The sequence below is a fragment of the Podarcis liolepis genome (genome assembly GCF_965112155.1).
Source record: "Podarcis liolepis genome assembly, chromosome: 9".
Lineage (NCBI taxonomy): Eukaryota > Metazoa > Chordata > Lepidosauria > Squamata > Lacertidae > Podarcis > Podarcis liolepis.
The window spans coordinates 60,321,419-60,339,099 of record NC_139564.1 but is presented as its reverse complement, the minus strand read 5'-3'; the positions used below and the strand labels follow the sequence as shown (position 1 = coordinate 60,339,099).

Below are 17,681 nucleotides of genomic sequence, written 5' to 3'. Positions count from 1 at the left end.
AAATTCTGACCCCGGGGCTTACGGATTTTTTCAAAAAAATATTTTCCGCCGGTTAAGTTGTTGAGGGCTGATTTCTTGTCCTGTGATAAAAAGGCTTCTGTTTCGACTGTCAAAACTTTCAGGGGAGCATTTGCAACCGGTTGGCACCATTTTTGAGTGAATTGCCAAAAGTCAGATTTTTCTTGAAATTCTGACCCCGGGGCTTACGGATTTTTTCAAAAAAATATTTTCCGCATGATAAGTTCTTGAGGGCTGATTTCTTGTCCTGTGATAAAAAGGCTTCTGTTTTGACTGACAAAACTTTCAGGGGAGCATTTGCAACCGGTTGGCACCATTTTTGAGTGAATTGCCAAAAGTCAGATTTTTGCTGAAATTCTGACCCCGGGGCTTACGGATTTTTTCAAAAAAATATTTTCCGCCGGTTAAGTTGTTGAGGGCTGATTTCTTGTCCTGTGATAAAAAGGCTTCTGTTTCGACTGTCAAAAGTTTCAGGGGAGCATTTGCAACCGGTTGGCACCATTTTTGAGTGAATTGCCAAAAGTCAGATTTTTGCTGACATTCTGACCCCGGGGCTTACGGATTTTTTCAAAAAAATATTTTCCGCCGGTTAAGTTGTTGAGGGCTGATTTCTTGTCCTGTGATAAAAAGGCTTCTGTTTTGACTGTCAAAACTTTCAGGGGAGCATTTGCAATCGGTTGGCACCATTTTTGAGTGAATTGCCAAAAGTCAGATTTTCGCTGAAATTCTGACCCTGGGGCTTACGGATTATTTCAAAAAATATATTTTCTGCCGGTTAAGTTGTTGAGGGCTGATTTCTTGTCCTGTGATAAAAATGCTTCTGTTTTGACTGTCAAAGCTTTCAGGGGAGCATTTACAACCGGTTGGCACCATTTTTGAGTGAATGGCCAAAAGTCAGATTTTTGCTGAAATTCTGATCCCGGGGCTTAAGTATTTTTTCAAAAAAAATATTTTCCGCCTGATAAGTTGTTGAGGCCTGATTTCTTGTCCTGTGATAAAAAGGCTTCTGTTTCGACTGTCAAAACTTTCAGGGGAGCATTTGCAACCGGTTGGCACCATTTTTGAGTGAATTGCCAAAAGTCAGATTTTTGCTGAAATTCTGACCCCCGGGGCTTACGGATTTTTTCAAAAAAAAAATTTCCGCCGGTTAAGTTGTTGAGGCCTGATTTCTTGTCCTGTGATAAAAAGGCTTCTGTTTCGACTGTCAAAACTTTCAGGGTAGCATTTGCAACCGGTTGGCACCATTTTTGAGTGAATTGCCAAAAGTCAGATTTTTGTTGAAATTCTGACCCCGGGGCTTACGGATTTTTTCAAAAAAAAAATTTCCGCATGATAAGTTCTTGAGGGCTGATTTCTTGTCCTGTGATAAAAAGGATTCTGTTTTGACTGACAAAACTTTCAGGGGAGCATTTGCAACCGGTTGGCACCATTTTTGAGTGAATTGCCAAAAGTCAGATTTTTGCTGAAATTCTGACCCCGGGGCTTACGGATTTTTTCAAAAAAATATTTTCCGCCGGTTAAGTTGTTGAGGGCTGATTTCTTGTCCTGTGATAAAAAGGCTTCTGTTTCGACTGTCAAAACTTTCAGGGGAGCATTTGCAACCGGTTTGCACCATTTTTGAGTGAATTGCCAAAAGTCAGATTTTTGCTGAAATTCTGACCCCGGGGCTTACGGATTTTTTAAAAAAAATATTTTCCGCATGATAAGTTCTTGAGGGCTGATTTCTTGTCCTGTGATAAAAAGGCTTCTGTTTCGAATGTCAAAACTTTCAGGGGAGCATTTGCAACCGGTTGGCACCATTTTTGAGTGAATTGCCAAAAGTCAGATTTTTGCTGAAATTCTGACCCTGGGGCTTACGGATTTTTTCAAAAAAATATTTTCTGCATGATAAGTTGTTGAGGGCTGATTTCTTGTCCTGTGATAAAAAGGCTTCTGTTTTGACTGACAAAACTTTCAGGGGAGCATTTGCAACCGGTTGGCACCATTTTTGAGTGAATTGCCAAAAGTCAGATTTTTGTTGAAATTCTGACCCCGGGGCTTACGGATTTTTTCAAAAAAATATTTTCCGCCGCTTAAGTTGTTGAGGGCTGATTTCTTGTCCTGTGACAAAAAGGCTTCTGTTTTGACTGACAAAACTTTCAGGGGAGCATTTGCAACCGGTTGGCACCATTTTTGAGTGAATTGCCAAAAGTCAGATTTTTCTTGAAATTCTGACCCCGGGGCTTACGGATTTTTTCAAAAAAATATTTTCCGCCGGTTAAGTTTTTGAGGGCAGATTTCTTGTCCTGTGATAAAAAATGCTTCTGTTTCGACTGTCAAAACTTTCAGTGGAGCATTTGCAACTGGTTGGCACCATTTTTGAGTGAATTGCCAAAAGTCAGATTTTTGCTGAAATTCTGACCCCGGGGCTTACGGATTTTTCCAAAAAATATTTTCCGCCGGTTAAGTTGTTGAGGGCAGATTTCTTGTCCTGTGATAAAAAGGCTTCTGTTTCGACTGACAAAACTTTCAGGGGAGCATTTGCAACCGGTTGGCACCATTTTTGAGTGAAGTGCCAAAAGTCAGATTTTTGCTGAAATTCTGACCCCGGGGCTTACGGATTTTTTCAAAGAAATATTTTCCGCTGGTTAAGTTGTTGAGGGCTGATTTCTTGTCCTGTGATAAAAAGGCTTCTGTTTCGACTGTCAAAACTTTCAGGGGAGCATTTGCAACCGGTTGGCACCATTTTTGAGTGAATTGCCAAAAGACAGAATTTTGCTGAAATTCTGACCCCGGGGCTTACGGATTTTTTCAAAAAAATATTTTCCGCATGATAAGTTGTTGAGGGCTGATTTCTTGTCCTGTGATAAAAAGGCTTCTGTTTTGACTGACCAAACTTTCAGGGGAGCATTTGCAACCGGTTGGCACCATTTTTGAGTGAATTGCCAAAAGTCAGATTTTTGCTGAAATTCTGACCCCGGGGCTTACGGATTTTTTCAAAAAAATATTTTCCGCCGGTTAAGTTCTTGAGGGCTGATTTCTTGTCCTGTGATAAAAAGGCTTCTGTTTCGACTGTCAAAACTTTCAGGGGAGCATTTGCAACCGGTTGGCACCATTTTTGAGTGAATTGCCAAAAGTCAGATTTTTGTTGAAATTCTGACCCCGGGGCTTACAAAAGACGGATTTGTGGAAACTCATTTTTGTGCAATCATTTTGGATTGCATTCTTTTTCCAATAATAATGATCAGTGCTTTTTTCTAAAAAAATCTTTTTCCAATAATAATAATAATAATCAGTGCTTTTTTTCTAAAAAAAATGTTTAGGGGTACTCTCACTTTCCCACTCATATTGCCCCTCATTGAGGCCAAACTTAGATTCACAAAATGTTTAGGGGTATGTGTACCCCTGTGTACCCCCAGAAAAAAGCACTGTTGATAATAATAATAATAATAATAATAATAATAATAATAATAATAATAGGTTTAATAAAGGAAAGGAAAATAGACACTAACAATCCCAAGAGTTGTGTGTGAATGTCAAGGGCCAGTGCTACATGACCTGCAGATGGCACTCATGGCGTTTGCCATTGAAACAGCTATGAAAGGAATTGAACACTGCGCCCCACACACACACACACACACACACACACACACACGGTGCCTTTGTTAGACCAACTTCACTCTGAGTATGATTAAACAAGCTTTCAAAATTCACAGATCCTTTCACCAGGGAAGAAAGCAAGCCATCTGCAGCCTATGCACACAAAAACGTCACACCCGCAGTTGCTTAGCTTCTTCAACTCAACCCGTCTGAGTGATTTCTAGTACGTCAAACTCTGTTATTGCATTTGTGTTTGTAGTATTTAAAAAAGTGACGTGAACTCCCTATCAGCTATATTGAACAGCTAAAGAAATTTGCAGTGACTGCATTTGCTTTATCCTAAGGGGAAGACATATCTGTTTCAGCATAAGGAATAAAAGGCCTGACAAAAGACATAAGAAGATATTTGGTTTCATGAGTGTGGCCTTTTACAGGCAAAAAAACTCCAGACATGTGGTCCTTTCCAACTCTACAATTCTATGATTCTATGATATTTCATTTCTGCTAACTCTTCACTGCTGCTACACACTAATTTTTTTTAATGGACTTGCAAATAGGAACTAATTATAAGTAGCGCAACAGTTAAGCACTGATGTTTCTGGTCTTGGGCCTTAGTGTCAATATATATTTGATTTATAAGTTCCATAAGAAAACTAGCTTTTGATAAAACACAGCGTAAAATATTATGCCTCAGTCCTTTGTTTAAATTTTTTTCTCATTATTCATTCTCTCTCTGAAATAACTTCTGGTTGTGTTTATGTTTTATGTCTGAAAGCATGCGAATAAATTGTAAAAAATAATTGCAGCTTTACCTTCTGACTCTCACAAGGTTAAAATGTGCTGGCAATTTCAAAACAAAACAAAACAAGGACTTCTCTCTAATCTTTGTAACAACTTCTGCTGTGAACTAAAGTATCCTATTATTCAAACATATGAGATTTTGTTTCAGTTGGCTTTCGACACATTCCTTAGCACAATAGCAGCAAAATGCAATACCTGCAACAGACAGTTGCAGGACACCACTACTATTCAGTATATGTTTTCAGAGTCCCAAAGTTGTAAAAAGTCCAACCAACTCCATTTAGGATACTTGCAGGGACAATAAATACTTAGGATGAGAACTAACGACTGCTGTGGGTAGGGCAAGGTCATACAAGGTGCACCAATACTGCAAATGGATAAAGCAAAGGTTTAGAATGTATAACAGAGCCAGAACAAAAAAGACCTCCTCTACTAGCTACAGTGGCTGTACTGGGACAGAAAATGCCATTTTAGGACAGGGACTAAAGAGTGACTGAATAGTTGAGTTTGAGAAGCAATTTCCAGATGACCGTTGCCAGCTGGAGAAGCTTCAGAAGATGTTTTGAAGTTGCATGCCACAGCACCAATTCCATGCTTTAGCAAGCATAAACAGAGTAAAATAGGCAACACAGTATATATACTGTCCAACTTACAGTAGGGAGTTATGAAGAGAGCACCCACTCCTAGGAAACGAGAGGCTTACTATGACCTAGCTTTCAAAGTATGCAACAAGTTTCTAAGCAGCACAGAGATGCATTGTCTCCACTATTCATTATTAGAGGACCATACTTCTGATATATACTTGGCCCCTAGAGGACAAACAGATGCATTGCACTAAAGGCGGGTCTGGCAACAAATTGAATACAGTGGTACCTCAGTTTAAGTACAGTACTTAATTCGTTCTGGAGGTCCGTTCTTAACCTGAAACTGTTCTTAACCTGAAGCACCATTTCAGCTAATGGGGCCTCCTCCTGCTGCCGCGCCGCCAGAGCACGATTTCTGTTCTCATCCTGAAGCAAAGTTCTTAACCCGAGGTACTATTTCTGGGTTAGCAGAGTCTGTAACCTGAAGTGTATGTAACCTGAAGCGTCTCTAACCTGAAGCGTATGTAACCCGAGGTACCACTGTACAGTGTTACCTCGGTTTAAGAACAGTCTGGTTTAAGAACGATTCGATTTACAAACTCCGCAAAACCGGAAATAGTGTCCTGGTTTAAGAACTTTACCTCAGTCTAAGAACAGAATCTGAACGGTGGAAGGGCACTGGCGGCGGGAGGCCTCATTAGCGAAAGCGAGCCTCGGTTTAAGAACAGTTTTGGTTTAAGAACAGATTTCCAAAACGGATTAAGTTCGTAAGCCGAGGTACCACTGTACAGTATAGGAAATTCTCTTCTACAAATATAATCGCCATTTTCATAAGCAAACTCTACTTTTCTGAATGCATTAAGTAGTTAGCGGTGGCAGTGAACACAAACAGACACACACACACACAAAACAACACACATTTGCTGCCAAATCAAGCCAAACGGTATAATGTGAAAAGCTGGATGCTGTGGCCTGAATCACACACATTTAAACATGTTGCTTATTTCACATGGTTTATTTTGTTTCTCTTGCGCAAGGCAAGGGTGATCCATTTGGTTTAAGTCCATGAGACATGAATGTGGATGTGGCTCAGTCCTAAGTCATTGGTTTTCACAGTGCAGTGGGTGTCCTCCTTTTTGCTAACCTGTTGGCATGTCATTCTTCTAGCGGCTAGCTTGCTTAAAGTACTTTGGTGTGCTCATGTGAAAACGATGGTTCATCTCATAATTGTGCCCATCTTGATAGCATCCAAACCTGTACAAAAATAATGCGTGAGACGTTCATGGTATAAGCATCTTTCTCCTTCCCTAATTGTACAGCTTTATAGCAAAAAAAAAAAATGTAATTAGTAATATCAGGGTAGAAAATAAATTGATATTAGGTTATTTAATTTTACTTTCCTCCCTCACTGCCCCAGCACATAGGTTTCCTTCTGCCTTTGGACACATATCTGGTGGAACTAAGCCCCACTGAATTCACTGAGACTTACTTCTGAGTAAACATGCATATAGTTGTGCTACATGATTCTTTGATTTCATTGAGACTTGGTACATAATGAACTATCCACACTGATAGAACAAGTATCATTCAAATGGGACCTGCAGCAAAATGCTGCAGTGTTGAGTACTTTTGTTGGCGCTGTGGTCTAAACCACAGAGCCTAGGACTTGCCAATCAGAAGGTTGGCAGTTTGAATCCCTGCAACAGGGTGAGCTCCCGTTGCTTGGTCCCAGCTCCTGCCAACCTAGCAGCTCGAAAGCATGTCAAAGTGCAAGTAGATAAATAGGTACCGCTCCAGCGGGAAGGTAAACGGCGTTTCCGTGCGCTGCTCTGGTTCTCCAGAAGCGACTTAGTCATGCTGGCCACATGACCTGGAAGCTGTCTGCGGACAAACGCCAGCTTCCTCGGCCTATAGAGCAAGATGAGCACCGCAATCCCAGAGTTGTCCGCGACTGGACCTAATGGTCAGGGGTACCTTTACCTTTACCAGGTTATTTGTGGGGCCTAGGAATTTGTCCATTCCTCCCCCCCAAAATATAGTCCAGCCCCCCCATATGGTCTGAGGGACAGTGGACCAGCCCTCCTGCTGAAAAAGTTTGCTGACCCCTAACCAGGGGTACGTTTTACTAGCCAGCCATATTCTCTCGCCAGCTGAATTCATTCTCTGAGAGAGCGATTCTCAAAAAAAGAATTACAAAAAAGAATCTCTTTACTCCAAGTCATAGGTACAGGCTACTAAACTTACGGATTCCCATATTTCATGTTCACAAAACTGATGGCAATTTCAAAGCCATTCACTTGAAAACATTGTGGCACATTTTGATTTTAAATGCACTAACCTTGTGGCAAAATGTGTTTCCTTCGATACTTCACTGGGGTCAATGGTGAGTTTGTCATTATCAATATAATTATCTGGGTCATCTGGGATTCTAAATTTTGCCATTTGAAGTTCAGAATCACTCAGATGAGCATGAGAAATTCGAGCATAGCCCAATCTGCCATAAATGCAAATAATTTTTTTCAATGAAGTAAAACATCTCATTCATTTTAATTTTTTACTCATTCAAGATTTCCAAATACAGTGGTACCTCGGGTTACATACGCTTCAGGTTACATACTCCGCTAACCCAGAAATAGTGCTTCAGGTTAAGAACTTTGCTTCCGGATAAGAACAGAAATCGGGCTACAGCGGCGCAGCAGCAGCAGGAGGCCCCATTAGCTAAAGTGGTGCTTCAGGCTAAGAACAGTTTCAGGTTAAGAACGGACCTCCGGAATGAATTAAGTACTTAGCCTAAGGTACCACTTTAGTTTCTAACCTTTGTGACTGTTTGCCATCCGATAATATAAATGGCAGGTTTCAGTATCTAATTAACTGCTTCTCAAGTTATTAATAGAATAAAATAATGGAATTGTGGAGTTGGAGGAGACCCCAAGGGTCATCTAGTCCAACCCCCTGCAATACAGGAATCTTGCCCATAGCAGTTCTTGGGTGAGCTTGAACCACAATACAAATCGTCTGGTTAACAGCTGGACATACTGACCCATTGCACCACTAGCTGCTCTAAAAGCACAACTCAGGCCCCATCTGTGCTATACACACCACTTTAAACAGCCATGGTTCCCTCCCCACCAAATGATAATGGGAATAGTTGCTTGTTGATGGTGCTGACTCCTATTCCTTTCACAGAGCTACAGTGGTACCTCGCAAGACGAATGCCTCGCAAGACGAAAGAGTTTTCCGTTTTTTTAGTCGTTCCGCAAGACGAATTTCCCTATGGGCTTGCTTCGCAAGACGAAACGTCTTGCGAGTTCTTGCGAGTTTGTTTCCTTTTTCTTAAAGCCGCTAAGCCGTTAATAGCCGCTAAGCCGTTAATAGCCGCTAAGCCGTTAAGCCGTTAATAGCCGCTAAGCCGCTAAGCCGCTAATAGCCGTGCTTCGCAAGACGAAAAAACCGCAAGACGAAGAGACTTGAGGAACAGATTAATTTCGTCTTGCGAGGCACCACTGTACAATTCCAAGAGTTCCCTGGGAAGAGGGACTGATGGTTAACCACTCTGGCAACTGTAGCTCAAAGGGGAGAATAGGAGTCTCCTGACAAGTCTCAGCACTCTTAACAAACTAACGTTCCCTGTATTCTTTGGGGGAAGCCATGACTGTTTAAAGTGGTATGATACTGCTTTAAATTTATAGTGCAGATGAGGGCTCAGTTTGCACCAGTAAGGAATAATTTGACCTGCAGACAAAATTAATAACATTTTAAGAAAGCTGCATCCACTTTGAACAAGTACAAATGTATGGTAATCATTCATCTCTATAGGAAAAGGTTAAAGAGATGGAGACATTCCCATTTGCTGTGCACTCACTGCGTTTCCGGTACAGTTGTACCTTGGTTTTCGGACAGAATCCATTCCAGAAGTCCGTTCGACTTCCAAAAAACATTCAGAAACCAAGGCACGGCTTCTGATTGGCTGCAGGAGCTTCCTGCACTCAACTGGAAGCCACAGAAGCCGCGTCAGACGTTCGGCTTCCAAAGAACATTTGCAAACCGGAACACTCACTTCTGGGTTTGCGGCGTTCGGGAGCCAAAACGTTCGAGTCGCAAGGTGTTTGACAAACAAGGTACGACTGTACTGTGTTCTTAATGCATGTTCACACAATGCTATCCAAAAGACATGTGTATCCTGTACCTTATTAAGATACAGATTCACACCTTCCGAATTCATCTCTAGTCAAAGTTTGAACACCCTTGCATAGAGTAAATCTATCCCTATCCCATAAACGCCCCCACCCCAGTGTGTACACAAACAGAAATGAATTAAAGCTGTACTGATGTTGAACAGCTGGAAGGGGAGAACAACTTCCATTTTCTGTAGGTAAGGTGGTATGTGAGATTCATCTCTAGTCAAGGTTTGAACACCCTTGCATAGAGTAAATCTACCCCCCATAGTCATCCTTGAATGGACTTAACCATCAAGGGGTCCTTTACCTTTTAATGTGAAGACACCCTGTGTCACAGTCTGATGATACAAAACCTGCCCCTCAAACAGGTCACTCAAAAATACAGAACATGATACAGGCATGCACAGCACATAAAATGGCAGCTGAGTGTATGAGACAAGAAGAGAATGAGGGTCCGTAGGCAAATAACCAAGGTATCTATTTAACGTACCTTATTAATCCACGATACATTATATAACTGCACCATCTGTCTTGATCTGTGTTGTCGATATCCTAAGCAGCAGTAAAACAAATGCAAGGGGAAATGGTTTGTGAAAAAAGTTTCAGCAGATGCAAAGTCACTGTGTTTATATGTTTCAGATGATCAAACTGAAGCTAGAATTTGCAAAACCAGAGAAACTACTGGTATTGAACTATTTTATTTTAAAATATTAGCCTGTGGGGATTGTGCAAATCATTCTAAGATTGATGCAAGTCTTCCTGTGCTCATGCTTTCCTAGCTATAATCACAGCATCCACATACTAGAGAGCGATATCAGCAGACTCTTAGTAACCCCAGTGTTTGCAGATGCTTAAATAATAAAAATAGCCCCATAGGAACTCAGGAGCATGGAATACTGAGAGATCGAGGGTGCAGTGGGGGGAACTTAGATAGTGAACATTGGGCCCCTGGAGAAATTGGTTGACAGAGCATTGCATAAGCGGTCCAAACAGAAGTTGATCTATGATATGGCTCTAGTATCAGATGATATTTCAAGAAGGCTAATTAACAGAAGCAAGAATTGATGAGTGATTAGTTGCAACCTCTCACATGAGAGAAGAGGTGGTTGTAAACAGTAGTTAAGGATGCTCTAAGCCTAAATGCTTCTTTGCCGACACCTCAGCTTGTTAACCTGGAAGGAAATCTGGATGTGGTTGAGTGTTTGTAGCTGTAAGTAAGTAAGCAAGTGGGGGGGAAACCCCCCTTTTATGGACTTCTGACACACCTACAGAAAACCAAAAATGTGAACCAGAAGCACGTGCTGCTTAAGAATATGCGGGAGGGGTGAGGAAGAAAAACAATATAGACCAATCCTACTTATAAAGACTTGGTATTTAAATATGTAGTGAACTATGTTTGTGTTTATAAGGGACACGGGTGGCGCTGTGGGTTAAACCACAGAGCCTAGGACTTGCCGATCAGAAGGTCAGTGGTTCGAATCCCCGCAACGGGGTGAGCTCCCATTGCTCGGTCCCTGCTCCTGCCAACCTAGCCGTTTGAAAGCACATCAAAGTGCAAGTAGATAAATAGGTACCGCTCCGGCGGGAAGGTAAACGGCGTTTCCGTGCGCTGCTCTGGTTCGCCAGAAGCGGCTTAGTCATGCTGGCCACATGACCCGGAAGCTGTACGCTGGCTCCCTCGGCCAATAAAGCGAGATGAGCGCCGTAACCCCAGAGTCGGTCACGACTGGACCTAATGGTCAGGGGTCCCTTTACCTTTACCTTTATGTTTGTGTTTGGAGGGAAGAGGAGAGTGTTTGGAGTACAGTGGTACCTCTGGTTACAGACGCTTCAGGTTACAGACGCTTCAGGTCACAGACTCCGCTAACCCAGAAATAGTACCTCGGGTTAAGAACTTTGCTTCGGGATGAGAACAGAAATCGTGCTCTGGCGGCGCGGCAGCAGCGGGAGGCCCCATTAGCTAAAGTGGTCTTCAGGTTAAGAACAGTTTCAGGTTAAGAATGGACCTCCGGAACGAATTAAGTTCTCAACCCGAGGTACCACTGTATTGAATGTTAAATAAGTGGAAGAGCTGAAGGGAGCATGGAACAGCAGCTATGGAGTGTAGGAATTTTGTTTGTGGTTAGGTGAGAAAGGAGATGATGTAGATGAAATTGGGTTTAGGAAATGATTTGTTCTAATCACTTTCATTTCAGTCTTCCATTGACTATGCATTTCTCTTAATTGTTCTTTAGATAAGGACTCTACTATCCAGCCTGGGTTATTGTCCACACAGTGCTTTTCGCACATTAAGATTCTGACCATCTTTTTTAAAACCAATGCATGCACAGTTTCATTTTAATTTACTATTATGCCGTAAATATGTACCCAGGCCACCAAATTATATTGTTACCGATCTTGTATTTTTACAAAAATGATTTCGGATCATAACTGTAATACCTTAACGTTGCCATTTTCAATTATTTGCAAGTAATCTCTGGAACCAGGAGCTGAAGTAATGTATCCTAGAAACACAACCTGGTTAGAGCTCATCTTCAATAAATTAGAAACAGCTATTGCTTGAAGCTCTCTATCTGAGTCTTCTCTGGGGGTGGGAAATAAGATACGATTCTTATTTGAAGGAAATGGCAATGGCAAGAATTGCAATCATAAGATACGATTCATCTTTCTAGGGAAATTGCAATTTCTAGGGAGAGTGGGGGGAATCACAAATATTTCTGCTAACAACTGCAATCCATTATATTTGTTGCTGATCACATTTGTGACCTATCCATTCTCAAAAATGTCAAGGGGGACATGTAGTTACCCCATTTTATCTTCACAGCAGCCATGTGAGGTTGGTTAGGCTGAGAACTAGTGACATGCCCAAGACATGGTCTATATGGCTGAGCACAGATTTGAGTCCATCCAGCACTCCACCATTTTAATCATGAGAAAGCACCATTAAAGACTGAAACTAAATGCAAACAACTCCAGGGCTCCAATATCAGCCAAGTTCTTTTCCCGTTCCCACCCTTGGTTTGCGTACCATCTAGCTTGATTAAGCATTCCGGAGAACTCAAAGCTTGTACACTATTTTGTAACATTATGCCTAGCCTAATAATAATAATAATAATAATAATAATAATAATAATAATAATAATAATAATTTATTTATTTATACCCCGCCCATCTGGCTGGGTTTCCCCAGCCACTCTGGGCGGCTTCCAACAAAATATTAAAATACAATAGTCTATTAAACATTAAAAGCTTCCCTAAACAGGGCTGCCTTCAGATGTCTTCTAAAAGTTTGGTGGTTGTTTTTCTCTTTGACATCTGGTAGGAGGGTGTTCCACAGGGTGGGTGCCACTCCTGAGAAGGCCCTCTGCCTGGTTCCCTGTAGCTTGGCTTCTCGCAGCGAGGGAACTACCAGAAGGCCCTCGGCACTGGATCTCAGTGTCCAGGCAGAATGATGGGGGTGGAGACGCTCCTTCATTGTCCTGATGTGGATTTTGGATTCTTCCTTACTGGCCAATAAAGTTACTTTTGACTTTTTTTGTCTCTAGCACAGTCATAAACACTGTCAGGCTATGTTCTTCATAAGATGCTAAATTGGACATATAAAGCATTTTTTAAAAAATAATATTAATCTTCTTGGTCTAGTCAGTGAGCAAAGTGAAAGGAAAGGAATTTCTATTCCATACCACTCCATCTAAAAGTGATGGGTTTGCACATGTGCCGGAGCCACCACACTTATATTTAATATTTAACACCACCAAATAGCACTTCTCAGTGAACTCAGTTCACAAACCCAACTGCTCCTCATCTTGTTCTGATGAGATATTAACTGATGTATGTGCTTGTATCGACCAGTTCCATGGCTCTGCAAAACACAGAGCCAAGCCGAGTTCCACAACATCTCAACATCTTATTTTTTTAGTCTGCCCTCCCTACTTTCATTATCATTTTTTAATCAACTACAGTATTCAAAATAACATGCAACGACAGCCGCCAGAATGCTGGTAGCTCAGAGCTGGAAAGACAACAAGGTCCCTACCAGAGCGGAATGGCAGATGAAACTCTTAGACTATGAGGAAATGGCGGAAATGACTGGGAAAATAAAAAATCAGGACGATCAAAATTTCAACAGAGAATGAGGAAAATATATATTATATTTGGAAGACCACTGTAAACATTTGAACTCTTTAGCAGGTTTAAAACAACTCTTGTAATGTAACAAAGACTTTGGATACAGGGGACAATTGAAAAATTGGGGTGACGATGATATTCAGCAGAAAAGGTTAAGTAAAAAACCCAAGGAGGGGTGGAGGGAAGTGGGTGGAGGTAAACGGCCTCAGTCCTGTATACCTGAAGGAGCGTCTCCATCGCCATCGTTCAGCCCGGACACTGAGGTCCATTGCCGAGGGCCTTCTGGCGGTTCCCTCCCTGCAAGAAGTGAGGTTACCCGGATCCAGGCAGAGGGGCTTTTCGGTCATGGTGCCCACCCTGTGGAACGCCCGCCCATGAGATGTCAAGGAAATAAGCAACTATCTTACTTTTAAAAGACATCTGAAGGCAGCCCTGTTTAGGGAAATTTTTAATGTTTAATGCTGTATTGTGTTTTTAATATTTGGTTGGAAGCCACCCAGAAAGAATCTTGTTTATTTGTTTTTTATACATGACTTTGAATGTAAACACTAATTTGTAAAGCCAAATAAATGTTCTTTTTTAAAAAAACTACTCAAAAGAACATGACTCCGGTGAGATTCTAATCTTAGGTACTGGATGACATCCATCCATTACCGATATCAATACCGTATTCTTCGCTCTATAAGACGCACTTCCCCCTCCTAAAAAGTAAGGTGAAATGTGTGTGCGTCTTATGGAGCAAATGCAGGCTCCATGGCTTTGCGTTGCTTTCACTGAAGCCAGGAGAGCAAGAGGGATCGGTGCGCACCTATCCCTCTTGTTCTCCTGGCTTTGCTTCGCTGGAGAGATGCTGTGAAGCTTTCCCTCTCTGCACAGCGCCCCTTCAGAGAAGCGGGAGGAGAAATGGAAGGGGCTCCATTTCTCCTGCCACTTCACTGAAGGGGCGCTGCACAGAGAGGTAGATAATTTTTTTCTTCTTGTTCTCCTCCTCTAAAACTTATGGTCGGGTGCGTCTTATAGAGCGAAAAATACGGTATTTTTCTCAGGTGTGGATGGAATAATAATAATAATAATAATAATAATAATAATAATAATAATAATAATATCTTAAATAGTTGGCTTCTTTTCTGTTCACGCAAGCAATTTTCATACATACTCTTCATTTCCAAAATGAGCAACCACAAAATCCACCAGTTTCCCTGTGAAGTTCACAGTCATGGAGATGGCTGGTGCTATCTCTCCCTCAGGAGAAGGGAGAAGGTGGTGTCTGGACTTCACGATTGGGTATCTTGACAGAACCATCATCCTGCGTTACATTAAAGTAAAATTATTGAACACAGCTAGTTCCAAAGCTCAATGCAAACTAAAACCAGCACCTGCAGCTCAGTGACCCAAGGCAGTTGTCCAAGGTATCACCACTGGGTAGGAGACTTAATGAGCTAGGATGGGAGAACAGGGCAAAAGAGGCTGACTCAGGAAACTGGCTAATCATCTCATAGCTAAATAGGGTTGAAAGCCTGTGCAGGATTCAATAAAAGATAAGGGTGGAAATTATGGGATGTTGTGGCTTTAGGTCCACGAACAGATAATGTTCTATGGCATGGCAGGGAAATCATGTAAGGCAACAAATTCCTCTTTCACTTCCATATCAACATTCTAGGAAGTTATAGATGAGAATTCAAGGTACATGTTTTCCACATCTCACCCCATTTAATACCAAGACTGCAGGTTGGATAAAATGATAAGCTGTGGTCAAGCAAAATATGAAGCAAAAGCTTGCAATCTCCTCATAGCCACACTGGAGGAGACGGGGCGGGGTGGGGGCGGATCTTGCAAGCCTGGAATTCACAGACTGCTTCGTGTCATGTAAAATTATGGTTTAGTGAAATCCAAACTAGACCTGTAGAGGACTGAGAGTTGGCGAAAGGCGTGTTCAGGATGCAGGACATGCCCCTATGGGATATGGGATAATGAAGGCATGTTATGAAATGCCATAATTCAGAAGTATCTGCATCCAAAAAGAAAAAAGAAAGAAAGCCAGAAAAATGAAATAACTTGATAACACACATGATATAAACACAATACAGTGGTACCTCGGGTTACATACGCTTCAGGTTACATACGCTTCAGGTTACATATGCTTCAGGTTATAGACTCCGCTAACCCAGAATAGTGCTTCAGGTTAAGAACTTTGCTTCGGGATAAGAACAGAAATCAGGCTCCGGTGGTGCGGCAGCTTCAGATTAAGAACTGTTTCAGGTTAAGAACGGACCTCCGGAACGAATTAAGTACTTAACCTGAGGTACCACTGTATCATTCTCATTACAATGCATCAAATAGCTATGTCTTTAATCACCTATTGCACCGCTGTAATATAATACAATTCACTCACCCCCAAGTATGATCTCGGGTACTTGGGCCAAAATCTGTGTAAAAACCAAGTTTCTCTCCCAACCACATGGTTGGATCATTGTTCCCAATGAATGGCTTAGAAGCGTCACTCTCCACAATAGTAATAAAGTCTGCCCCTGGGAAACAAAACAGTGGGTTGAGAAGTGTAGCTACAGTGCTGCCTCGCAAGACGAAATTAATCCGTTCCGCGAGTCTCTTCGTCTTGCGGTTTTTTCGTCTTGCGAAGCATGGCTATTAGCGGCTTAGCGGCTATTAGCGGCTTAGCGGCTATAAGAAAAAGGAAACAAACTCGCAAGAACTCGCAAGACGTTTTGTCTTGCGAAGCAAGCCCATAGGGAAATTCGTCTTGCAGAACGACTCAAAAAACGGAAAACTCTTTCGTCTTGCGCATTTTTCGTCTTGCGAGGCATTCGTCTTGCGAGGTGCCACTGTATATTAATATACCTTCAGTATGTATGTATGTATGTATGTATTTATTTGTTTGTTTGTTTGTTTGTTTGTTTTTGAAAAGAGAGGCAAGCAAACAGCAGGAAACTGGGTAGTAATCTCATAACATCAACTGTTTCATTTTTATTTTTTTTGTCAAAATGCAAAGAACAAAGCATATTATTGATTCTGCCATCTCTGCATTGTCTCATTGACTCTTTTGGTAAAAGGCTTTAGTATGCAAAGGGGGGGAAATAAAATGATCTCATCTTCTCACTCCACAGGAGCAATACTGGTTTTTGTGAAAGACAATATCTAATACAAATATCTAATAGAAAACACTATGTCTCCTTGTATTGCTTACCTGAATGACGTTTCTGCTTTCCCACCACAACATTGGTATGACATAATAGCAATCATAATTAACAACAAAAATAATTATAGCATTTGCATAGCACTTCTGACAGTTCACATGCACTGTTGAAATAATAATTACAACAACCCCTGATGATCAGTATTATCCACATGTGCAGAGAGATAATTGCTTGCTTTATGGCTAACTTGTCTAAAAAGCAGAGTTGACAAACTGATTTTCCAGCTCACATTCCTCACCAATGCACTAACAGCAGCTCTCACTTCAGCTTCCTCAATGGACTATACTTTCAGTCCACAAACAAATGTGAAATAACTTGCACCATTATTTCTGCTTCGCCATTCCAGTTATCAAGGATCAGATGGCAGGCAATGGGAAAGACGTTCTGCCTGGAGGGCTGCTCAGAGTGGGCGATACTAAGATTAAGGGCTGCTAGTAAAAGGTAAAGGTAAAGGGATCCCTGACCATTAGGTCCAGTCGTGGCTGACTCTGGGGTTGCAGCGCTCATCTCACTTTATTGGCCGAGGGAGCCGGCATACAGCTTCCAAGCCATGTGGCCAGCATGAGTAAGCTGCTTCTGGTGAACCAGAGCAGCGCAAGGAAACACCGTTTACCTTCCTGCCAGAGCAGTACCTATTTATCTACTTGCACTTTGACGTGCTTTCGAACTGCTAGGTTGGCAGGAGCAGGGACCGAGCAATGGGAGCTCACCCCGTTGCGGGGATTCGAACCGCCGACCTTCTGGCTTAACCCACAGCGCCACCCGCGTCCCTTAAGGGCTACTAGTACCAGGCTCCAAAGGGCTCTCACTACGGTGCTGCTGATGGGCCCCTGGCTAGCATAACTTGGGTCCCCACTACTCCCACTGTTCCCCCACCTTCGTGCAGCAGTGGGTGCTACACTATTAGTCATTCCCCTCCCCCTCGGGCCTGGACACATTCCCCTAGCAGGCAACACCAGCAGTTTGCAAAAACATACACGGTATCCACCTGCCATGTAACAGTGCCCAGAATGCAATGCTCATAGTGTCTAGCACTGCATTAAAAAAAAAAAATCTAAGATGGTGGCTGGACCTGGGGCCACTGGCTGGTGCCCAGGCATTCCAACCCCTAGTGCTGGCCTTGGTGAGACAGAGGTGTAAATACAGTGGTGCCCCGCAAGACGAATGCCTCGCAAGACGGA

At 42.1% G+C, this 17,681-nt stretch overlaps 1 protein-coding gene across 4 annotated transcripts in view; it reads right to left on the bottom strand.

The window, feature by feature from the left end:
- Positions 1–6,029: 6,029 nt before the first annotated feature.
- Positions 6,030–17,681, bottom strand: part of CWH43 (cell wall biogenesis 43 C-terminal homolog) — a 40,137-nt gene continuing 28,485 nt past the window's right edge. For 3 of the 4 annotated variants that reach the window (XM_083459934.1, XM_083459936.1, XM_083459935.1), the window contains 6 exons: positions 15,681–15,816; positions 14,445–14,594; positions 11,600–11,744; positions 9,651–9,712; positions 7,321–7,476; positions 6,030–6,236 (listed from right to left, as the gene is read on the bottom strand). In XM_083459934.1, coding sequence (XP_083316060.1) covers positions 6,146–6,236; positions 7,321–7,476; positions 9,651–9,712; positions 11,600–11,744; positions 14,445–14,594; positions 15,681–15,816 — 740 coding nt within the window. In that variant the 3' untranslated portion in view covers positions 6,030–6,145. Of the gene's footprint in view, positions 6,237–7,320; positions 7,477–9,650; positions 9,713–11,599; positions 11,745–14,444; positions 14,595–15,680; positions 15,817–17,681 lie in introns of those variants that run through there. The other variant, XR_014515828.1, reaches the window with a different exon arrangement.